The sequence below is a fragment of the Sapajus apella genome, unplaced genomic scaffold (assembly GCF_009761245.1).
Source record: "Sapajus apella isolate SASKATOON/1434 unplaced genomic scaffold, GSC_monkey_1.0 scaffold2, whole genome shotgun sequence".
Taxonomy (NCBI): Eukaryota; Metazoa; Chordata; class Mammalia; order Primates; family Cebidae; genus Sapajus; species Sapajus apella.
The window spans coordinates 67,292,688-67,317,023 of NW_022436942.1; the positions used below are offsets into that span (position 1 = coordinate 67,292,688).

General features: G+C 45.1%; 1 protein-coding gene across 8 annotated transcripts in view; it reads left to right on the top strand.

Annotated features, from left to right (window-relative positions):
* ACACB (acetyl-CoA carboxylase beta) overlaps positions 1-24,336 on the top strand; it is a 156,470-nt gene that overhangs the window by 52,714 nt on the left and 79,420 nt on the right. For 7 of the 8 annotated variants that reach the window (XR_004275872.1, XM_032300824.1, XM_032300875.1 and 4 more), the window contains 13 exons: positions 225-363; positions 3,594-3,703; positions 4,060-4,141; positions 5,952-6,050; positions 7,801-7,910; positions 8,024-8,134; positions 11,579-11,788; positions 12,504-12,674; positions 17,948-18,109; positions 20,464-20,627; positions 21,405-21,555; positions 21,639-21,742; positions 23,433-23,514. Coding sequence is in view for 7 of the 8 variants with exons in the window: in XM_032300824.1 (XP_032156715.1) it covers positions 225-363; positions 3,594-3,703; positions 4,060-4,141; positions 5,952-6,050; positions 7,801-7,910; positions 8,024-8,134; positions 11,579-11,788; positions 12,504-12,674; positions 17,948-18,109; positions 20,464-20,627; positions 21,405-21,555; positions 21,639-21,742; positions 23,433-23,514 (1,695 nt within the window). In the remaining variant the exon portion in view is untranslated. The remainder of the gene's footprint in view (positions 1-224; positions 364-3,593; positions 3,704-4,059; positions 4,142-5,951; positions 6,051-7,800; positions 7,911-8,023; positions 8,135-11,578; positions 11,789-12,503; positions 12,675-17,947; positions 18,110-20,463; positions 20,628-21,404; positions 21,556-21,638; positions 21,743-23,432; positions 23,515-24,336) is intronic. The other variant, XM_032300833.1, reaches the window with a different exon arrangement.

The window sequence follows — 24,336 nt, forward strand, 5'->3', positions numbered from 1 at the left end:
ATCCATTCATCCATCCATTTGATGATGCATTCATACGGCTGGTAGACTTTGAGCTCCTGCTCTGTGCCAGGCTGTGTGCCATAGAAATGCCTAGACATACCAGGAGGAGTGGTGTGCTGCTGGGGCGGCAGGAGGCTCTGAGCTGTGAGGTGGACTCGGGGAAGCAGGCGGCCCCCAGCGCAGTGGACGTGCATCTCCGGCTCCTCCCTCATCTTCCATCGCAGGTGCTTATTGCCAACAACGGGATCGCCGCCGTGAAGTGCATGCGCTCCATCCGCAGGTGGGCCTACGAGATGTTCCGAAACGAGCGGGCCATCCGGTTTGTTGTGATGGTGACCCCCGAGGACCTCAAGGCCAATGCAGGTACCTGGGCTTGGACCCTCTCCCCCTGCCATGCCCCATCCTTGCCTGCCCTCCTTCCCCTGTGCCCAGGCAAGTCCATCCTGGACTCCAGACGGTCAGGACCTCTCATGAATCTGTGTTTATTTGTCCTTCCTTCTTCATTTAATTAAAATGTCTGCTGACATCAAGAACGACCCATGTGCATTGCAACAATGCAGATGGTTAACATGCAGAGAGGAAATCCCATCTTTGAGAAACATCTGTGTTCTAGCAGATCAGGGTCTGTTTCTTTTCCTGCAGGTGTATGTACTTGTATTTCAGTCATTTGTTCATTCTTCTGTTCATTTGTCTGTTTATTATAATGACTCATTCTATAAATAACTGTTGGATGATTTCCTTTTTTTCCTGAACGGTCTTATCCTTTTATAGGCCCTACTCCCACAGCAGCCAAAGTGACCTTTTAAAAACATAACTTATTCTGCTGTGTTTTCTGAAGATTGCTAAAAACAAAAACCTTGGCCAGAGTGGCGGCTTGCATCTGTAATCCCAGCACTTCAGGGGGCTGAGGCGGCAGGATTGCTTGAGACCTTGGGTTCGAGACCGGCCTGGGCCGCATAATAAGACTCTATCTCTACAAAAAATAAAAATAAAAAATTATCTGGGCATAGTGGCACACACCTGCAGTCACAGCTACTCAGGAAGCTGAGGTGGGAGGATCGCTTCGGCCCGGGGGGTCTAGGCTGCAGTGAGCTGTGATTGCACCACTGCGTTCCAGCCTGGGAAACAGAGTGAGACTCTGTTTCAAACAAAACAAAACAACATAAAACTGAAAACATAACTCAGGGCCAGACGCGGTGGCTCACGCATGTAGTCCCGGCATTTTGGGAGGCCGAGGGGGGTGAATCACTTGAGGCCAGGAGTTTTGAGACCAGCCTGGGCCAACATGGCAAAACCCGTCTCTACTAAATATGTCCCCTAACAATTAGCCGGGTGCGGTGGTATGTGCTTGCAGCCCCAGCTGTTCAGGAGGCTGAAGCCCTTTGTGCAGTGGACTCCCTCCCCACCCAACCTGTAGGTCTCAACATGATTGTTGCATCTCTCTGAGAAAGCATCATTTATTTTCTTTCCAGCACTGACGTGAGTCTGTAGCTATTGTGTTTATTTTCTTGTTTATCTTCTCTAACATAAAGGAGAAACTGGACAAGGACAGGAAGCCTGTCTGGCCGCCCACTTCTTCATCTCTGGGATCTCCCCATTGGCCAACACTTCTGTGTGTGAGAAACATGGGAGGCAGGAAGGCCGGGAAGAACAACTGCTCTAGAATTTCTCTCTGTATTTGCATATAAAGTGCCCCACTGTTCAATTTCAGGATCTTAGCAAATTCCATAGTATAGATGTCCCAACCCCTGTGTTTGGATTGGGCCTAACTTTTCCTAGTTCAAAACACTGCTCAGTGGCTTTTCTTTGACCTTGGCCTCGTTGACGTGTGGGTTGTTGTTGCTGGTTTTTTTTTTTTTTTTTTTTTTTGAGATTGAGTCTTGCTGTCACCCAGGCTGGAGTGCAATGGCGTGATCTTGGCTCACTGCAGCCTCCACCTCCTGGGTTCAAGCAGTTCTTGTGTCTCAGCCTCCCGAGTAGCCGGGACCTCAGGCATGCGTCACCATGACCGACTAATTTTTGTATTTTTAGTGGAGATGGGCCAGGCTGTTGGCCTGGCTGGTCTCGAACTCCTGACCTCAGATAATCCCCCCACCTCAGCCTCCCAAAGTGCTGGGATTACAGGTATGAGGCACCACACCCGGTCAATGTGTGTTTTTTTTTAAGGACATATTCCTAGATGTGGAATTTCTGGCTTAAAGAGCAGGAGCATTTTAAAATCAAAACACTGTATTATGTTCAGCCTTAAAAAGGAAGGAAATCCTGTTATGTGTTACAACGCAGATGAAACTTGAGGACATTGCGCTGGTCACAAAAAGTGAAATAAACCAGTCACAGAAAGACAAATACTGCATGATTCCATGTATAAGGGGTAACTAGAGCAGTGCAATTCATAGAGAGAGAGAGAGAGTAGATTGTTGGCTGCCAAGGACTTCAGGGAGGGAGAAACAGGGTGGGGTTCATGAGTATAGAGTTTCAGATTTGTAAAATGAAAAAGTTCTGAGATTTGCTTCACGATATAAATATACTTCACTATTGAACTATATACTCAAAAATGGTTAAGATGATAAAGTTTATGGGTTTTTTTCCTTACCATGATTTAAAACTCAGATTGTGTGTTTGTTTGTTTGCTTTAGGTTTTTTTTTGAGACAGGGTCTCGCTCTGTTGCCCAGGGCTGGAGTGCAGTGACATGATCACAACTCACTGCAGCCTCCACCTTCCAGGCTCAAGTGATCCTGCTGCTTCAGCCTCTCAAGTAGCTGGGACTATAGGCACACACCACCGTTCCTGGCTGCTGTTTTTGGATTTTTATTTTTTTTTATTTTTATTGTAGAGATAAGGTCTCCTTGTGTTGCCCAAACTGGTCTGAATTCCTGGCCTCAAGCAATCCTCTGGCCTCAGCCTCCCAAAGTGCTGGGGTGACAGGCAGGCACCACCATGCCCAACCCTATTTTATTATTTAATGGTAAAACAATATTAAGATAAACTTTAAATAGGAAAATATTTTAAGAACTCACCTCTAATACCAATCTGTTGACAGATTACTTCTTTCTTTTTTTGTTCTCTTCCAGGCCTTCCAGGCCTGGTCCAGAGATACAGCCGTTTCATGTAATTAAAATCATATTTCATTTTCTTTAAACTTTTTTTTTTTTTAACGAAATGGAGTCTCGTTCTGTCATCCAGGCTGGAGTGCAGTGGCGTGATCTTGGCTCACTGCAACCTCCACCTCCTGAGTTCAAGTGATTCGCCTGCCTTTGCCTTCTGAGTACCTTGGATTATAGGTGTCGGCCACCACACCCAGCTAATTTTTGTATTTTTAGTAGAGATGCGGTTTCACCATGTTGGCCAGGCTGGTCTCAACTCCTGGCCTCAGGTGATCTGCCTGCCTCAGCCTCCCAAAGTGCTAGGATTACAGGCATGAGCCACCGCGCCTGGCCTTTTCTTTACATGTTCATACGTGTTTGTCCATTGTTGCCATAAAAATCTGCATGGTTCTGCTTTCCATGGCTGTGCGTAGTCGCATCTTGTAATGTTCTGCCGTTGACGTCAGCCTCTCATCAGTGCTTTTCTTCTCCCTCCTGTTGAATTTCAGAGTACATCAAGATGGCAGATCAGTATGTGCCTGTCCCGGGAGGGCCCAATAACAACAACTATGCCAATGTCGAGCTGATTGTGGACATTGCCAAGAGAATCCCCGTGCAGGTAAATGGACCAGGGTGCGTGAGTGTGCCCACAGTGGGATGATGCTTCTGCGTTCTAGAACAGTTCAGTTCCACAGTTCACTAGGGGTAGAGGATCCAGGTTCAAGGCTCCAAATTCCTGGGCTCATATAACACAGAAAAGAGTGTTTTGGTGATGGGAAGCATATTCTTTTTAAAAAAAAATTTTATAGATGGGATCTTGCCGTGTTGCCTACGTTGGTGTTGAATTCCTGGGCTCAAGTGATCCTCCTGCCTCGGCCTCCCAAAGTGCTGGGGTTACAGGCGTCAGTTGCTGCACCCTGCTGGGAGGCATATTCTTGAAGGAAGATCGTCGCTCACCCCTTTCTGTGTTTGCAGGCGGTGTGGGCTGGCTGGGGCCATGCTTCTGAAAACCCTAAACTTCCGGAGCTGCTGTGCAAGAACGGAGTTGCTTTCTTAGGTAGAGTGTTCCCCACCAGTTACATGGGAATTGGGGCATTGCTGGGACACTCCGTTGGGTCTGACCTTCTTTCTATTCCTGTCCTGAAAAGCGGAGGCCCTTTGATTGCCCACCTCACACTTTCATCGTGAGGAGTGAATGACTCCCAGGGTGGGAGGGCACACAGCTAATCCACCAAGTCATGGAATTAGGAGCTGCCCGCTTTTCAAAGAAAGACACACAGGCAGCCAACAAGCGTATGAAAAAAGCTCACCATCACTGATCATTAGAGAAGGGCAAATCGAGACCACAGGGAGGTACCATTTCTTCCCAGTCGGAATAACTGTTATTAAAAAGTCAAAAAATAACAGATTCTGATGAGATTGTGGAGGAAAGGGAACGCTTATGCACTGTTGGGAGTGTAAATTAATTCAATCATTGTGGAAAGCGGTATGGCAATTCCTCAAAGAGCCAAAAACAGAACTACAATTTAACCCAGCAATCCTGTTACTGGGTATATATCCAGAGGGATATAAAATCATTCTACCATAAAGACACATGAACACGAATGTTTATTGCAGCACTATTTACAATAGCAAAGGCATGGAATCAACCTAAATACCCATCAGTGACAGATTGGATAAAGAAAATGTGGTACATATACACTGTAGAATACTATGTAGCCATCACAAAGACTGAGATCATGTCTTTTGTGGAGCATGGATGGAGCTGCAGGCCATTGTTTTAGAAAACTAATGAAGGAACAGAAAACCAAATATTGCATGTTTTCACTTACAAGTGGGAGCTAAATGATGAGAACACATGGACACAAAGAGGGGAATAGCAGACACTACTTGAGGGTGAAAGGTAGGAGGAGGGAGAAAAGCAGAAAAAATAAGTATTGGGTACAAGACTTAGTACCTGGTTGATGAAATAATCTGTACCACAAACCCCCGTGACATGAATTCACCCATATAACAGATTTTCATATGTCATTATGTTGATGTCCTTGTGTCGTTTAGGGGAATCATTTACTATCATGTAATCCCTGCTGCTCCTTATGTGTGGGTCTGAAAGTAGACTTGCCCAAATGTGAAGCAGCTCAGCACAGGTCAATATCTGATATTCACCTGAGGGTCAGCCAGGCGTCCCATGCCCATTGACGTTTTCTTTGTCTGGGCTCTGAGTACATATGGGCATCTGTCCTGTCTGACAATCACCCAGGACTCTCATTATCAGTCTTAATCCCTCTGGAGGTTGATGGTCCAGCCCACCGGACAAACTACAGCTCATAGGCCAAATCTGGCCCATGGCTTGCCTTTGTAAATAAAGTTTTATTAAAACACAGTCATGCTCATTCATTTATGTATTGCCTATGGCTGCTTTCTCCCTACACTGGCAAAGTTGAGTCATTGTGACAAGAGACCTGCAGGTTTGCAAAACTGAAAATATTTCCCATCTGACACTTTATAGAGAGGGTTTGCTAACCTACGGTCCAGCTCTTTGAGCTGCTAGCTGACCTCTTTGATCTAGCTTTCTGCCTTCCCTCCAAAGTGAATTTTTTATATGCCACTGTAGCCTGAGTTGTAACTCACAACAGGTTTACGGTCCACATATATTGAAAGTTTGACTGATGCAATAGCACACTAAACAGATTTTTTTTTTTTCTTCGCTGATGTGAGGTTCAGCTCCATGAGAGCTGGGACCTGAGAACTTTTCTCTGTCATCTGCTCCTCACTTGGCCCCACCACCGTGCATTTGGTCAGCACTCAGCCCCAAGGGTCGTGTGCCTGACCCGATTCTGCTTCCCTTCTTGTCCCCAACTCCTCAGGCCCTCCCAGTGAGGCCATGTGGGCCTTAGGAGATAAGATCGCCTCCACCATCGTGGCCCAGACTCTGCAGATCCCAACCCTGCCCTGGAGCGGAAGTGGTAAGGGACCCTGAGTTTCCCTCTGGGGGAGCTTCTCAGCCCAGTCTTGGTAATGTGGGTAGTTGGAGTGTCAGAAGTATGCTTGTAACAATTCTTTCCCTTACAAATGTTATTTACTTTTTTATTTTTCCTAATGATCCACTAGCAAAATATTTTAAAATTTTAAATTAGTAAACAAGTGGTATAATTTATTGTAGGCAATTTAGAAAATATTAAGAGGTTCAAAAAAGAAATGGAAATCATTCATAATCCTGTGAATGTGTTGAATCCAGTGTTGAACATTTATTACATTGTAGGTATCTACCTTTCCAACCTTTTTCTAGGCATATTCTTAAAAAAAAAAAAAAAAAAAAAAAGAAAGAAAGAAAAGAAAAAAGAAAGAAAAGAAAGACAGATAAGACAGATCTTGGCCAGTGGCTCATGCCTGTAATAATCCCAGTGCTTTAAGAAACTGAGGTGGGAGGATCGCTTGAAGCCAGGAGTTCAAGATCAGCCAGGGGCAATATAGCAAGACCTCCATCTCTATAAAAAGTAAAAAAAAAAAAAAAATTAACTGGTTATGGTGGTGCATGCCTGTAGTCTCAGCTACCCAGGAGGCTGAGGTGGGAGGATCGCTTAAACCTTGGAGGTCGAGGTTACAGTGAACTGTGATGGTGCCGCTGTACTCCAGCCTGGGTGGCGAGACCCGTCTTTAAAAGGAAACCACAACCCATCTTATATTTCTCAGTTTGTGACTTTTTTTTCCACTAATGAATATCTTTCTATGTAAAAAATACGCTTTATACCATTTAAGATGCCTGCATAGGATTATATCTTATGGATGTGTCATGATTTACTCAACAGTCCTCATAGTTAAACAATTCAGGTGGTTTCCAATTTATTTTTTCTAATTTAAAAAAATATTCAAAGGAATGGAGCTTTGTTAATCTTACAGCTAAATTTATGTGTGCATTTTAATAATTTTCTTAGGATAAATTCCTAACCATGGAATTTCTAGGATAAATTAAAAAATAAATAGGAGAGTCTCAGAAGTTTCTATTAAATTTGATTTTTTTCTCCTACAGGTTGAATTTTAAATTTGAGATGGAAAATTTATTTCATTTGTTAAATCTTTGCATGGTTTTGGAAAATAATTATTCACATATAAATGACTCCATAAGGTAGAATTGGGATTTTTTTGGGGGGGGTTTAGATTAATATGGTTGTTGTTGGTAGACTCAGCCTGAGTTTCTTTCCTTTTTTTGTTATTTTATTTTTTGAAACAGAGTCTCAATCTGCCACCCAGGCTAGACTGTCGTGGCACGATCATGGTTCACTGCAGTCTTGACCTCCTGGGCTCAAGTGATCCTCCAGCATCAGCCTCCTGAGTAGCTGGGACTACAGGCTCATGCCACCATGCCTGGCTAATTATAATTTTTTTTTATAGCGACAAGGTCTCACTATGTTGCCCAGGACGGTCTTAAACTCCTGGGCTCAAGCGATCCCCCACCTTATCCTCCCAAAGCGCTAGGATTACAGGCATGAGCCACCACGCCCAGCAGTTAGTTTCTAAAGCTCGATTTCTTACTCAAGGTTGGGTTAGTTCTTGAAATAAAAAGCCATTGTGAGAAACTGAAGGGATGTGTTTGCATTCCGCTGGTCCAGAAGCCCAGGTGTAGCACTACGTCGGCAGGGAGAGGCCCTGTGGTTTCTGGGTTGTGTGTGTTTCTCCCGGATTTGGGAGGAATCAGCTTTGTTTGTGACTCTCCAGGCCTGACAGTGGAGTGGACAGAAGATGATCTGCAGCAGCGGGAGAGAATCAGTGTACCAGAAGACGTTTACGACCAGGGTTGCGTGAAAGATGTAGACGAGGGCTTGGAGGTAAATGCAGAGCCTGCGGGGGCCAAGGGGCCAGAGCTGAACCCCCTCTTTGTCCTGGTAGCAGTTGGCAACTGCCTAACCTCTAAAGAGGTCTGTTTGTCCTTTGCACCCAGGCAGCAGAAAAAATTGGTTTTCCATTGATGATCAAAGCTTCTGAAGGTGGCGGAGGGAAGGGAATCCGGAAGGCTGAGAGTGTGGAGGACTTCCCGATCCTTTTCAGACAAGTGAGCAGTTATTGCTGTGTCTTTTCCCATCTGTCTTTGGGAATTGTTTGTGGACTGCCAGGTTATTTGTCTTAGCATTATCCTGTGGCAGTCAAGAAGACTTTTGTAGGAGCTGGATGTATTGTTGTATTTTGCAACAAATGTCTACATTTTTACTCAGAAAAGCCCACGGTTTTGTGTTGATCGTTACAGCATCTTTTAGGTTCAAGTCTATAAATTGGTGCATCTAGAAATGATTTCAGAGATACAGGATCTAAATAGCTGTTTGTGACTATGTTGGCCTGTGGACACATTATATGTTTTTATAAATTTTAGTGCTCTCGGTATTTCTAATGTTTCTAGATGATCTATTTTATTTTATTTTTGAGACAGTCTTACTCTCACTCAGGCTGGAGTGCAGTGACGCGATCTCAGCTCACTGCAACCTCTGCCTCCCAGGTTCAAGCGATTCTAGTGCCTCAGCCTCGCGAGTAGCTGGGATTACAGGTGTGTGCCACCCTGCCCAGCTCATTTTTTGTCTTTTTAGTAGAGACAGGGTTTCACCACATAGGCCAGGCTGGTCTCAAACTCCTGGCCTTGAGTAATCCGCCTGCCTTGGCCTCCCAAAGTGCTGGGATTACAGGCGTGAGCCACTGCACGCTACCTGATCGATTTTAACTATAGGAATGAATTGCGTATTTACTACTGGTAGCTAGTTTTCCTCTTTTAAAACCTTATGTCTGTTATTAGCAATGTTCAGAAAACATTTATACTGACAATCTTCCCATTCTTAAAACAACTTTAATATTTCTAGATTTTCTTCTAGACCTTCATATGTATATTTTAAAAAGTTGTATTCAGTCTACACAAAATTTTGTTCTGCATTTTAATATTCCAAATTGTAGATCATGAATATTGTTATTTTGTTATTCCAGCCCTGGCAACTATTTTGATGATGACCAGTATTTTATATGTTGCTATAGCTTTATTTATGAAACCTTGCCTTTTTTGTTAACTGTTTAGTTTATTTCCATTTTGTTATTATGAATAATTATGCAATAATACTATAGTATAATATGATATTCAGTGCTATAACACTTAGCTCTTTTTTTTCTTCTGAATTATTTTCTTGAATAAAGATTTGGGGAGAAAAACTTGGTTAAGTAGCATGCACTTTACATGCACTTTCAAACATGTATCGATCAGTACGTTGCTTTCTAGAAGAGTTTTACTAATTATACCACTCTTGGCAATATGTGAGTGTTATGTAAAGCAGCAGTTTCACTACCATGGTATCTCTGTTGGGGTGTGCAGGTGTTTTGGATTTCAGTGGGAGAGGGAACTGATATTAAAAGGGAAGTCGCAGCAGCAGTACAGAAAGTTCACATCTACCCTTCACCCAGTTTCACTCGTTAACATTCTTCATGTCACTTTGCAACTAAGAGATTAACATGGGCACTTTTCTGTTCAGTAGACTCCAGACTAGATTGAATTTCATCAGTTTTCGCACTAATGTCCCTTTCCTGTTGCGGGATTCAGTCCTGGTTTCCATATTGGATTAGGGGGTAATACAGATTGTAAAGCTTTTTTGCTTTTGAAAAAATAGACTTTATTTATTAGAGCAGTTTTAGGGTCACGGCAAAATGGAGCAGAAAGAATAGAGAGTTCCCACATACCCCGGGCCCCCATGTGCACGCAGACCCCCAAGCTTTTTTATTTTACTTACATGAGTGCACTATGAATATGTTCTTAATGTAAAAAGTCAATCAAGTCAGTGATGTGTTAAAAATAAAAAAGGGGCCAGGTGCAGTGGCTCACATCTGTAATCCCAGCACTTTGGGAGGCCAAGGCGGGTAGATTACCTGAGGTCAGGAGTTTGAGACCATCCTGGCCAATATGGTGAAACCACATCTCTACTAAAAATACAAAAATTAGCCAGGCATGGGGGCACACGCCTGTAGTTCCAGCTACTCGGGAGGCTGAGGAAGGATAATCGCTTGAACCCGGGAGGTAGAGGTTGCAGTGAGCAGAGATGGCGCCACCGCACTCCAACATGGGCGACAGGAGCGAGACTCCATCTGAAAAAAAAAAAAAAAGAATAAAAAAGGAAAAACCCTTTTCCCCATCACCTTCCAGCTCTCCTTTCTCAGATGTGACCACTGTTAGCAGCTGGCAGGGGGTCTCTTTTCAGCACTGCCACTGTCTATACTTTTTATAGACATTCATAAAGTTGCTTTATTACTGTTTTCATAAGTGAGTTCGTCCCATGCATTATTGCAAATTGTTTTTTTAAACTTAAATTGTCTTAGAAATCATTGTGCTTGAATACTTCCTCTCGCACTGTCTTTAAGAATCTCTAGAAGATATGCCTATAAAACAATGCCTTACAGCTCTTAACAGGATGAAGTAAGTTTGTCCTTAGATTCCACCCAGGAGAGCTAGCTGAGAAAGCGCAGTAAGTGGAAGAAAAAGACAACTGCAGATTAGCGTGTTTTGGTCCCATTTTCATTAAAAGAAACTTTCTCTATATGTGTTGCTATAGGCATGGAAGAAAGCCAGTTTGGATGTCAAACCCTTAACAATGTATTTTCTTTAGGGGATGTGATCATGGGGAAATTTTATCATTTTCACAAAGTCCAACTTAAAAAAGAGAATAGCCAGGCGCGGTGGCTCACGCCTGTAATCCCAGCACTTTGGGAGGCTGAGGCGGGTGGATCACGAGGTCAAGAGATCGAGACCATCCTGGTCAACAGGGTGAAACCCTGTCTCTACTAAAAAAAAAACTACAAAAAAAAATTAGCTGGGCATGGTGGCGCATGCCTGTAATCCCAGCTACTCAGGAGGCTGAGGCAGGAGAATTGCCTGAACCCAGGAGGCGGAGGTTGCGGTGAGCCGAGATCGCGCCATTGCGCTCCAGCCTGGGTAACAAGAGCGAAACTCCGTCTCAAAAAAAAAAATAAATAAATAAATAAAAAAGAGAATATGTAGCAGGCAGTGACTATCTGGGGCTGGTAGGGCAGCTGGTAAAGGAATTTACCAACACAGTTGGTAGGTAAAGAAAGGCAGATTTATGGGAGGAAGTATGAAAATCTGTTGCAAGATTGCAACGGGCAGCACAGCAGAGAAGGGGCTGTCTGCAAAGAGACAAAGGCCAGTGGGAGGTTTTTTAGGCTGGTGCTGGAGGTGGGGCTATAAGGTCGTTATGTCCTGGGGTTGTGATTAGCCATCTCTCAGCGCAGGTGTTCATTGGTCTTCCCCACCTGGGGCCCTCCCCCTCCCTTGTTACTAACTTATCAGGACTCCACAGAATATTATGTCTTTGAGACAACGAAAGAGATCGGCAGAGTCCTGGATGGGTACGCTAACCACATCACTGCTTTTGTTTTATGTCCTCTCCCGAGAACTTCCAGAAGCTTCCAGAGCCGGTTTCCCCATGAAGATCAGGCTTCTCTGCTTCCCCGACAGGTACAGAGTGAGATCCCAGGCTCGCCCATCTTTCTCATGAAGCTGGCCCAGCACGCCCGTCACCTGGAAGTTCAGATCCTCGCTGACCAGTATGGGAACGCTGTGTCTCTGTTTGGTCGAGACTGCTCCATCCAGCGGCGGCATCAGAAGATCATTGAGGAGGCACCGGCCACCATCGCCCCGCTGGCCGTGTTCGAGTTCATGGAGCAGGTACGTTTCTCAGAGCCCAGGGGGCAGCTTCAGAGGGAGCCTTCTCAGCTCAGAGTCAGGAAGAACTTTCTGTCTCTAACGTCAGAAAGAGCTTTCTACCGTCAGTGTGGCTGGATGGTGGCATGGATGCCCAACAAAAGGGAGGAGGGCCCATGCTAGAGGTGATTTCAGCATCACATAGGTCTATTGGATTAGCACATCTGTGAAGTCCCCAACTATTTATTTTCTCTCCCTTCCCCTCTCCCCTCCCCTCCCTATCCCTCCTTTGCCCTCCCTTCCCCATCTCTTTTCTTCTTTCATTTTTTAGAGCGTCTCACTGTGTTGCCCAGGCTGGAGTGCAGTGGTGCAATCAGAGTTTACCGCTGCCTCTAACTCCTGGGCTTAAGTGATCCTCCCACCTCAGCCTCCCGAGTAGCTGGGACTACAGACACATGTCACCATGTCCCGATAATAAAAAAAAAATTTTTTTTGTAGAGACAGAATCTTGCTATGTTGCCCCGGCTGGTCTCGAACTCCTGGCCTCAAGTGATCATCCCGCCTTGGCCTTCTTAAGCACTAGGGTGACAGGCATGAGCCACCACGCCTGGCCAGTCCTAAAATATTTTACACGTAGCAGGTGTTCAGTCTGCATTTGGTGAAGGAACTGATAGTCATCATTTACAGTTCCCCGAGGAGACCTCTGGAGCCCACTTGGCCTCTTTCTGTTTCTTCACAGTGTGCAGTCCGCCTGGCCAAGACTGTGGGCTACGTTAGTGCAGGGACAGTGGAATACCTCTACAGCCAGGACGGCAGCTTCCACTTCTTGGAGCTGAATCCTCGCCTGCAGGTGGAACATCCCTGCACAGAAATGATCGCTGACGTCAATCTGCCGGCCGCCCAGCTACAGGTGAGAAAACTGGCTCGGGGCCCTGGGACTTCTCTGCCCTAGGTTGCGGGGGCATGTCCTGCCCATCTCTTGGCTGGTTGTCCCAGGGGACTGACTGGCCAAAGAGCGCTTTGAGAAACCTGTAAAAGCTACAGTTCTCCTTGGGGAAATACTTTTTTTTTTTTTTTTTTGAGATGGAGTTTTGTTCTTGTTGCCCAGGCTGGAGTGCAATGAGACGATCTTGGCTCACCGCAACCTCTGCCTCCAGGGTTCAAGCGATTCTCCTGCCTCAGTCTCCCGAGTAGCTGGGATTACAGGCATGCACCATCACGCCCAGCTAATTTTGTATTTTTCTGTAGAGACAGGGTTTCTCCATGTTGGTCAGGCTGGTCTCGAACTCCCAACCTCAGGTGATCTGCCTGCCTCAGCCTCCCAAAATGATGGAATTATAGGCTTGAGCCACCACGCCGGGCAAAAATATCTTTTATACAATTTCATGACATTCATGGACCCCTGATAACTATTCATAGACCCAGAGAAATGTGTCTTAACCTTTTTATCATTACCGCTTCCCGCCAGGAGCTTTTGAACACGTTTATATCCTCATCCCTGTCTTGTGAAACTTTAATATTACAGATATACCACATATCTGTTTGGATATTGTAGATATAGCTGTGCTTTATTCATAAAAAGAGTGAGATTTGTGTCATTCCCAAGGACAAATATTTGTCTCTTCAGAGGCAGTATCACCCCTGTTAAGAATATGTGACCCAGAGTTATAAACTTTTGGATTAAAGGGAATGCTAAATTTCTTTTTATTTTTAATTTTTATGGCTATATAGTAAGGGTATATATTTATAGGGTACAAGGGAGATTTTGTTACAGGCATGCAATGTGTAACCATCACATCAGGGTAAATGGGTATCCATCCCCTCCAGCATTGATCCTTTCTTTGTGTTACGGTGTTATGAACATTCCAATTATACTCTTTTAGTTAATTTTAAAATGTACAATAAATTATTGTTGACTGTGGTCACCCTGTTGGACTATATCAAATACAAAGCCATATTCATTCTATTAATCGCTCCAGTTTTGCTCCCATTAACCATCCTTTCTTTCCATGCTCCTACCTCTTCCTTTCCAGCCTCTGGTAAATATCATTTTATTCTCTGTCTCTGTGAGTTCCATTGCTTTAATTTTTAGCTCCCACAGATAAGTGAGAACATGCAAAGTTTGTTTTTCTGTGCCTGGCTCATTTCAATTGACATAATGTTCTCCAGTTCCATCCATGTTGTTGCAAATGATGGTCGCACTCTTTTATGGCTGAATAGTACGCCATTGTGTGTACGTACGTACCACCTTTTCTTTCTTTTCTTTTCTTTTTTTTTTTTTTTTTTTTTTTTTGAGATTGAGTCTTGCTCTGTCGCCCAGGCTGGAGTGCAGTGGTATGACTTTGGGTCATTGCAAACTCCACCTCCCAGGTTCAGGCAATTATCCTGCTTCAGCCTCCCGAGTAGTTGGGAGATGGGGTTTCACCATATCGGCCAGGTCAGTCTCAAACTCCTGACCTCAGATGATCCACCCACCTCAGCCTCCCAAAGCGTTGGGATTACAGGCATGAGCCACTGCACCTAGCCTGTACCACATTTTCTTTATCGAATCATCTGTTGATGGACATTTAGGTTGATTCCAAATCTTGGCTATTGTGAATAGTGACACAATAAACATGAGAGTACCGCTGTCTCTTCCATATACTGATTTCCTTCCTTTGGAATATATACTTTGCAGTAGGATTGCTGGATTCTATGGTAGTTCTATGTTGTCCTCCATAGTGGTTGTACTAATTTCAGTCCCAACAGCAGTGTCTGAGGGCTTCCTTTTCTCCACATCCTCACTAGCATTTCTTATTGCCTGTCTTTTGGAGAAAAGCCATTTTAACTGGAGTGAGACGATGCCTCATTGTAGTTTTGGTTTGCATTTCTCTGATGATTAGTGGTGTTGAGTGCCTTTCCTATGCCTGTTTGCCATTCAGATGTCTTTTTTTGGGAAATGTCTATTCAGATCTTTTGTCTAGTTTTAATTGGATTAGTTAGACTTTCTTTCTACTGAGTTGTTTTAGCTTCTCTTTTGTTGTTGAGACAGGACATTGCCCTGTTGCCCAGGCAGGAGTACAGTGGTGCCGTCATGCCTCACTGCAATCTTGACCTCCTGGGCTCAAGTGATTCTTCCACGTCAGCCTCCTGAGTAGCTGGGGCTACAGGTGTGCACCACCACGCCCAACTGACTTTTAAAAATTTTGTGTAGAGATAAGGGCTTGCTTTGTTGTCAAGGCTGGTCTCAAACTCTTGGGCTCAAGCAATCTTCCCACCTCAGCTTTCCGAAGTGCTGGGGTTGCAGGCCTCAGTCACCATGCTCATCCTTGAGCTTCTTATGTATTCCGGTTATTAATCCCTTGTCAGATGGATAGTTGCAAATGTCTCCTCCCAGGCTGTGACTTGTCTCTTGCCTTTGTTGATTGTTTCCTTTGCTGTGCAGAAGTTTCTTAACTTGATGTGATCCCATTTGTCCTTTTCTTTTGCTTTAGCTGTCTCTGCCTTTGATGTATTACTCAATAAATATTTGCCCAGACCAGTGTTCCCGAGAGGTCCCCCAATGTTTTCTTTTAGAAGTTTCATAATTTCAGGTCTTAAATTTAAGCCTTTAATCCATTTAGATTTGAAGAATTTATGGTTCTTCACTGATGATTCTGCATATGGGTATCCAGTTTTCCCAGCACCATTTATTGTATTGAAGAGATTTTTTCCCCACTGCATATTCTTTGCAAGTTTGTCAAAAATGAGTTCACTGTAGATGTATGGATTTGTTTCTGGGTTCTCCATTCTGTCCCATTGGTCTATGTGTTTGTTTTTATGTCAGTACCATACTGTTTTGGTTACTGTAGCTCTGCAGTATAACTCATAGTCAGGTAATTTGATTCCTCCAGTGTTTGTTCTTTTTATTCAGGATGGTATTGGCTATTCTGGGTCTTTTGTGTTTCCATATAAATTTTAGGATTACTTTTTCTATTTATGTGAAGAATGTCATTGGTATTTTGATAGGGATTGCACTGAATCTATAAATTGCTTTGGGTAATATGGCCATTTTAACAATACTGATTCTTCCAAACCATGAACATGAAATATGTTTCCACTTTTTTGTGTCCTCTTCAATTTCTTACATCAGTGTTTTATACTTTTTGTTATAGAGACCTTTCACTTATTTGGTTAAGTTTATTCCAGAGATTTAATTTTATTTGTAGCTATTGTAAATAGAATTACTTTCTTGATTTATTTTTCCAGATAATTTGCTCTTGGCATATAGAAATGCTACTGATTTTCATATGTTGATTTTGCATCCTGCAAATTTACTGAATTTGTTTATCAGTTTGAATAGTTTTTTGGTGGATTCTTTAGGTTTTTCCAATTATAAGATCATATCATCTGCAAACAAGGATAATTGGACTTCTTTCTTTCCAATTTGGATGCCCTTTATTTCTTCTCTAAATTTTTTATTGTTTTCTTCCATCCTTCCTTCTTTCTTCTCTCCATCCCTCCCTTCCTCTTTCTTCCTTCAGCAGAATTAAAAAATTTTTTCTCTATTTTTTGAGTTTGAAAGATTTCAAAAAAGTTGCAAGAATGATACAATTGACTCCCATACGCCCTGCATGTAGGTCTATCAGTTGCCACATTTGCTTTGTCTCTCCTCTGTCTGTCTGTCTAATTTTGGGGTACTCAATTTTTTTTTGAGACAGAGTCTCACTCTGTCACCCAGGCTGGAGTGCAGTGCCATGATCTCAGCTCACTGCAACCTCCGCCTCCAGGGTTCAAGCGATTCTCCTGCCTCAGCCTCCCGAGTAGCTGGGATTATAGGTGCACACCACCATGCCAAGCTAATTTTTGTATTTTTAGTAGAGACAGGGTTTCATCATGTTGGCCAGGCCAGTCTTGACCTCCTGACCTCAACTGATCCACCCACCTCAGTCTCCCAAAGTGCTGGGATTACAGGCATGAGCCACCGTGGCTGGCCATGGGCTGAATCTTTTGAGCAATGGTTTGAGTGAACCTTTGTAACATATGCCTCCGAATACTTTAGTCTAAGGGCCTCCTAGAACAAGAGCATTCTGGTCCAATATCCTAGTGCCATTAAGACACTTGAAAACAGCTTTGCTACCACATCTATAATCTAATATGTACCATTCACTTTAAATATTTTCCTTGTTGTTCTAATAATGTCTCTTTATGGCTGTTTTTTGTTTGTCACCTAAATCCGAGCTCCAACCCAGGGTGACACATTCCATTTTATTTTCATGTGTCTTTAATCTGAAAGCATTCCATAATCTTTTTTCATCCTTGACATTAGCATTAAATTTTTTTTTTTTTTGAGATGGAATGCAGCGGTGCAATCCACTCTGTTACCCAGGCTGGATACCGTGGTGCAATCACAGCTTGCTACAGCGTCAACTCCCAGGCTCAAGTGATCCTCCCACCTCAGCCTCCTGGGTAGCTGGGACCACAGGTGCAAGTCACCATGCCCAGCTAATTTTTAAAAATTTTTTTCTGTAGAGATGGAGTCTCATTATGTTGCCCAGGCTGGTCTCCAACTCCTAGGCTCAAGTGATCTGCCTGCCTCGGCCTTCCAAAGTGCTGGGATTACGGGCGTGGACACTGGCCTTCTTGAGTTCAGGCAGAAGGTCCCTCACTCTGGATTTCTCTGGTTGTTTCTTCCTGGTTCGATTCCTGCTACACATTTTGGCAGAATATGACACAGGTGTGTGTCCTTAATACATCCCATCATGAGGCACCAGATATTAAATTTGATCATTTGGTTAACCTGGTTCCATAATTGTCTACCTTTTACCCATTCTTCATGTCCAGTTTCTCCCTCGGATGCCCTTTGCAAAAACCTCTTTTAAGTCTGCAGCCAACACTGGTTACTTCTCACCTTCCCTAGCTCTAAAAGTCTAGCGCTTTTACGTGATGAGTGTATTTTCTTGTGTGATGTTGTTTCATAAATATTTTTTCTTTTCCCAACTGTGCTATTTGCTCCACTGTGAAAAGTTCATGCCTACGGCTTTTTTCTTTTCTTTCTTTGCCTCTCTGGCCACAGTAGAGTACCATGTTGTCTATAGAGTAGTGCCCATATATCCTAAATCATTGACTGAACCCCTTCCTCTGTTGCATCTACCACTGTGTCTGGTGTTTGGGGCCATGTTCTGGTAGGACTGACAGTCTGTGGGTTGGATCTCTTGATTTTAGATCGCCATGGGCGTACCTCTGCACCGGCTGAAGGACATCCGGCTTCTATACGGAGAGTCGCCATGGGGAGTGACTCCCATTTCTTTTGAAACCCCCTCAAACCCTCCCCTTGCCCGAGGCCACGTCATTGCTGCCAGAATCACCAGCGAAAACCCAGATGAGGCAAGTCATGGGGGCCCCTGTGTTTCTGCCATCTCAGATCTCCCAGCCTGTGGGGGACCCTGTATGTTAGGCTGGGAAGAGACACCCACATGCTATCCAGGCATCTCAGTTTACAAATGGGGAAACTGAGGCACAGGAAGGGACATGCTGTGTTTTATTGGATCATTGGATTTACTAGATTTTTATTTATTTTTTTATTTTTGAGATGGAGTCTTACTCTGTCACCCAGGCTAGAGTGCAGTGTTGTAATCTTGGCTCACTATAACCTCCGCCTCCCGGGTTTAAGCTATTCTCCTGCCTCAGCCTCTCAAGTAGCTGGGATTATAGGCACCCACCACCACGCCTGGCTAATTTTTTTTTTTAAGACGGGGTTTCACCATGTTGGTCAGGCTGGTCTTGAACTCCTGACCTCAGGTGATCCACTGGCCGTGGCCTCCAAAGTGCTTGGATTACAGGCGTGAGCCACCATGCCCGGCCTAATTTTTGTATTGTTAGTAGAGATGGGGTTTCCCCATGTTGGCCAGGGTGGTCTTGAACTCCTGACTCGAGTGATCTGCCCACTGCAGCCTCCCAAAGTGCTGGGATTATGGGCTTGAGCCACTGCCCCCAGATTTATTGGATTTTTGGATTATTGCCAGTCTCCGGGCTGAGCCTTCCTGTGTCTCAGTACTCACTTACAGGATACTACTGCTGCTGGACATTGTCACCCCAAGTTATAGGCAAGGAGCCTGGGCTAACTTGCTCCCTGTCTCCCACCTGGGACCTGCTGAGGCCTGTCAGTGGATGCCAAAAGCCATGCCCATCTTTGGGACAAGCAGCCAGGTTTAGAGCCCTAGTCCTTGGATTTCCGGCCCCGTGTGCTTTTTCCCGCAGTATAAAGTCTGGCTCATTGTAGAGAGTCCCTTTGTGACTTGGCTTTACTTGGGTCTTAAAAAACAAACCAACTGGCATCCCTTACAGTTTACATGCATATTGACTGTTGATGGTCACAGAACTCATCAATCTACTACAACATAATTGCTTAATTATTACATTCAGGAATCTGAGGGTAAGAGAGGGTACACCTCCACCCCTTTTAATTAAATAATTTAAGCTCCGGTAGCTGTATTTGTTTGGGGTTCTTGGCTGCGAACCAAACACCAACTCTGGTGGACAAGCAAAAGGGGAATTTTTTGGAGGGATAATGGCTTGTTCCCAGGTTGCTGGGAGGATGGAGGACTAGGTATGGCCACAGCCCAGGCACTTGGGCCGCTCCATCTCCCACCTCTACATGCTTCTCCCCAAAAACTCATCCCTTAGTTCAGGAGCCCCAAGCCCAGTGACAGGTGCTATGTCCACCCACTCTTACCAAAACTGTACTCAGAGGGAGACGAGCTGTCCCCCCAGTGGGGATAAGGTGTGTTGACAGCGGCCCGGCTGATGGGGTGAGGAAGAGGGGAATGGAGCAAGGGAGGGAGGGAGGGGTAGCAAAGGAAGGAGGGAAGTGAGGAAGGAAGAAGGGAGAGAGGGAGGGAGGAAGGGAACGAGGGAAGGAAGAAGGAAGGAGAGAAGAAAGGAAGGAAATTTAAATGAAATGGCCTCTTCCCAGCAGCAAGAGCCCTGCCTGGGATGCCCTGGGTTTCTTCACCTGCAGAGGTTTTCATTATCCAGAATGGGAAATCTAACCTGTCTTCACTTTTATTTAAACTTTTTATTTTTAAAATGTCGAGCATATATAGTCAGAATGTCCCTTCACCCAGCTCCAACAATCGCCAACATTCACCCATTTAATTTAGCACCTGCACGGCCATCTCCATCCCAACTTGCTTATTTTATTTATTTATTGATTGGAGACAGGGTCTTGTCTGTCACCCAGGCTGGAGTACAGTGGTGCAGTCATGCCTCACTGCAGCCTAATCTCCTGGGCTCAAGCAATCAATCCTCCTGCTTCAGCCCCACAAGTAGCTGGGACTATAGGCATGCGCCACCACGCCTGGCTATTTTTTAAAAAAATTTTTGTAGAGATGGGGTCTCCTGATGTTACTCTGGCTGGTTTTGAACTCCTGGGCTCAAGTGATCCTCCTGTCTCTGCCTCCCAAAGTGCTGGGATCATAGACGTGAGCCACCGTGACTGGCCCAAATTGGTTATTTTTTTACAATTAAAAAAATAAGAATTGTAGGCATTGAGGTGCTCACATGGGTACACCCATGAATAGATCCATCCATACCTGTAACAAGAGATATCAGTATTTTCTTGACTACTCTAAGCTTTTGGTTAGTGTAGGGGATCTTGGGTTTTCGCAGGACTGAATTCTGATGAAAATATATCTGGAGTAATGACTTCTTCCATTTTGCGTTTTCTGTCTGGACTCCAGGGGTTTAAGCCGAGCTCCGGGACCGTCCAGGAACTGAATTTCCGCAGCAGCAAGAATGTGTGGGGTTACTTCAGCGTGGCCGCTGCCGGAGGCCTGCACGAGTTTGCGGATTCCCAGTTTGGGCACTGCTTCTCCTGGGGAGAGAACCGGGAAGAGGCCATTTCGTCAGTATCTCCTTTCTTCCCTCCCTCCCTTCCTCCCTTCCTCTGTTCCTCCCTGTAACTGGGATTACAGGTGTGGACCACCATGCTCGGCCAGTTCTCTCTACTAATCATTAACTATTATAGTCAATAATTACAGCAGTGATAACTAATCATGCTCATAGTTTTAACATTTTTGATCAATGACCATGTGCATTACTTGGATTGATCATTTCAATTCTCAAACACCCTCATGAAGTCAGGGCTAAATTTTCCACATGAGGAAACTGAGGCACAGAGCACTCAAGTCACTTGGCCAAGATTACCCAGCCGGTAAACCGTGGCTCTGAATCAATATACTGGCTGTGTCAGTCAGAGCCCTCTCTTAGCTCCTGTGCTTTTCTTTTTTTATTTTTATTTTGGAGACAGAGTCTCACTCTATCATCCAGGCTGGAGTGCAGTGCCTTGATCTCAGCTCACTGCACCTTCTGCCTTCCGGGTTCAAGCAATTCTCCTGCCTCAGCCTCCTGAGTAGCTGGGATTACAGGCATGCACCACCATGCCCAGCTAATTTTTATATTTTTGGTAGAGCTGGGGTTTTGCCATGTTGCTCAGGCTGGTCTTAAACTCCTGACCTCAGGTGATTCGCCTACCTCAGCCTTCCAAAGTGCTGGGATTACAGGTGTGAGCCACCGCGCCTGGCCACTCCTGTGTTTTTCTAGTTCTTTGAACCAGACAATTGCAGGAACTGTTGATATATGCATGAAATTGGAAAATAACCCATGTGCCTTTTCCTTCAAGGAACATGGTGGTGGCTTTGAAGGAACTGTCCATCCGGGGCGACTTTAGGACCACCGTGGAATACCTCATTAACCTTCTGGAGACCGAGAGCTTCCAGAACAATGACATTGACACCGGGTGGCTGGACTACCTCATCGCCGAGAAAGTGCAGGTGGGGAGCGAGCTGCCTGTGTTTCCCCTGTGGAGGGCCAAGACCTCAGCTTCCTGAAGATACTGAAGTGCATTCTCTCCTAGGCCGAGAAGCCGGATATCACGCTCGGGGTGGTATGCGGGGCCTTGAATGTGGCCGATGCGATGTTCAGGACGTGCATGACAGATTTCTTACACTCCCTGGAAAGGTAGGGCCCGCGGCAGTTCCCTTCCCCTTTTGTGGTACTTGTTAGTGGCTTAGGAAGCAGAACATGTCTCCTTTATTTGTGTGGCCAGTTAGTCACCAGGCAATTAGTGAGTCTCTCCTCCGGTCTTGCATCTGGGAAATTCCTCTGTGGATAAACCGAGGCCACCCTCAAGGAGGCCGTGGGTCAGGGATGGGATTCTGAAGGCCAGGGCAGCAGTCAGCGTATAGACTGCTGTGTATGGATCCATGCTGACTTGTGTAAGGTACATCATAATAGTGAGGAGTTCTGTGTTCAAGGAGGTGGATTCGGGAAGCAAAGCGGCTGAAAGGTTGGTTATCTCTGCAGATGGGTTCATTCCCAGACCATCACCTGAGTCAGAGGGTTATCATGAAATGGACCAGGATGGAAAGCAGCAGGTGATTTCTGTTAGGATTGGCCAGAGTTTCTCAGCCTCAACACCATTAACATTTTGGGCTGGATCGTTTTTTGTTGTGGGAGCCTGTCCTGCGCATTGTAGGATGTTACAGCATTCTTGGCCTCTGCCCACTAAATGCCAGGAGCAGCCTTTCCCTCTGAGTAATGACAATCAGATATATCTCTCCAGACACTGTCCAATGTCCCAGGGTTAGGAACAGAATCACCCCCAGTTGAGAACTGCTGTGAAAGGCAAATGAAACTATCAAAAAGAAAATAAAAGGAGAAACTTTTTTTTTTGAGACAGAGTCTTGCCCTGTCACCCAGGCTGTCAGAGTCTAGTGGCATGATTACAGCTCACTGCAGCCTTGACTTCCTGGGCTCCAGTGATCTGCCCACCTCAGCCTCCCAAGTCATTGGGACCACTGGTGCATGCTATCATGCCTGACCAGTTTTTAAAAATTTTTTGTATAGATGGGATCTCACTGTGTTGCCCCCCCCAGGCTGGTCTTAAACTCATGGCCTCAAGTGATCCTCCTGATCCAACTCCCAAAGTGCTGGGATTATAGGCATGAGCCACTGCGCCTGGCGAGAAATGTTTTTAGTGCTTGGTTATGCTTTTGCACGGTAGTAGAATCACGGTCCTCTGGTTTCTTATATAAGCAGGAGGCAGGATCTTAAATGTGAAATTTTTCTGAGAGACCGTTATGGATTTTGCTCCTGAAAAGCCTTCTTAAGATTTCAAATCCTTTAGCAAGCACCGATTCCTTAAGTTCTGAGGAATGTCAGCCTCCTTGGGATGATTCAGGTTCTGTGTGTATCTTTTAATCGAACTTAGCTTTTTTTTTTTTTTTTTTTTTTTTTTGAGACACAGTCTTACTCTGTTGCCCAGGCTGGAGTGCAATGGTGTGATCTCGGCTCACTGCAACCTCTGCCTCCCAGGTTCAAGTGCTTCTTGTGCCTCAGCCTCTCAAGTAGCTAGGGCGACAGGCACATGCCACACACCTGGCTAATTTTTGTATTTTTAGTAGAGATGAGGTTTTGCCGTGTTGGCCAGGCTGGGCTCGAACCCTTGGCCTCAAGTGATGTGCCCACCTAGGCCTTCCAAGGTGCAGGGATTATGGGCGTGAGCCACTGCGCCCAGCCCAGGCTTGGCATTTTTAGTGCAGTCGGGTTTGCTGATGCAGAGAGCTGCGTAATTTTTTTAAACACAAGGAATGGCTGTGGAGTTCTTAGTTCCTCCCAAGGCTGACCACAGCCCTGACTTTTCTTTCAGGGGCCAGGTCCTCCCAGCAGATTCACTACTGAACATTGTAGACGTGGAATTAATTTATGGAGGTGTTAAGTACATTCTCAAGGTAAATGCCCCCGTGCCTCTCTGATGTCTCCAGCAATCTGCAAGCTTCAGGGGGTTTCTTTCTTCCATGAACCATCCCTGGAGTGGATTTGCTCATGCTTGGGTTTCAGCACTTGTGTTCCTTGGGAATCCCCATGTAGTCCGTGACCTTGACACCTAAACACTTTGACTTTTAGAACATGTAGGGCTATGCAGTCCACAGAGGGCACGATGGAGCATGGGTAAGTTTCCTGTAGCTGCAGTGACAAGGTGCCACGAACTGGTTTAAACCAACAGAAATTTATTCTGTCTCAGTTCTGGAGGCCAAGTCTAAAATCAAGGTATTGACAGGCCGTAGTCTCTCTGAAGGCACTAAGACAGGATCTGCTCTGAGCACCCCCAGCTTTTGGTGGTGTTGGCAGTCCCTGGTGTTTTTTGGCTTGTGGATGCCTTGCCCCAGTCTCTGTCTCTGTCTTCTTTTTTTTTTTTTTTTTCAAATGGAGTCTCACTCTGTCGCCCAGACTGGAGTGCAGTGGCGCGATCTCAGCTCACTGCAACCTCCCTCTCCCAGGTTCAAGTGATTCTCCTGCCTCAGCCTCCTGAGTATCTGGGATTATAGGCATATGCCATCATGCCCAGCTAATTTTTGTATTTTCAGTTGAAATGGGATTTCACCATGTTGCCTAGGCTGGTCTTGAACTCCTGAGTTCAAGTGATCTACCCACCTTGGCCTTGCAAAGTGCTGGGATTACAAGCATGAGCCACTGCCTAGCCTCTGCCCCCGCCCCCCCCCACCCGTGTGTGTGTGTGTGTGTGTGTGTGTGTGTGTGTGTGTGTGTGTGTG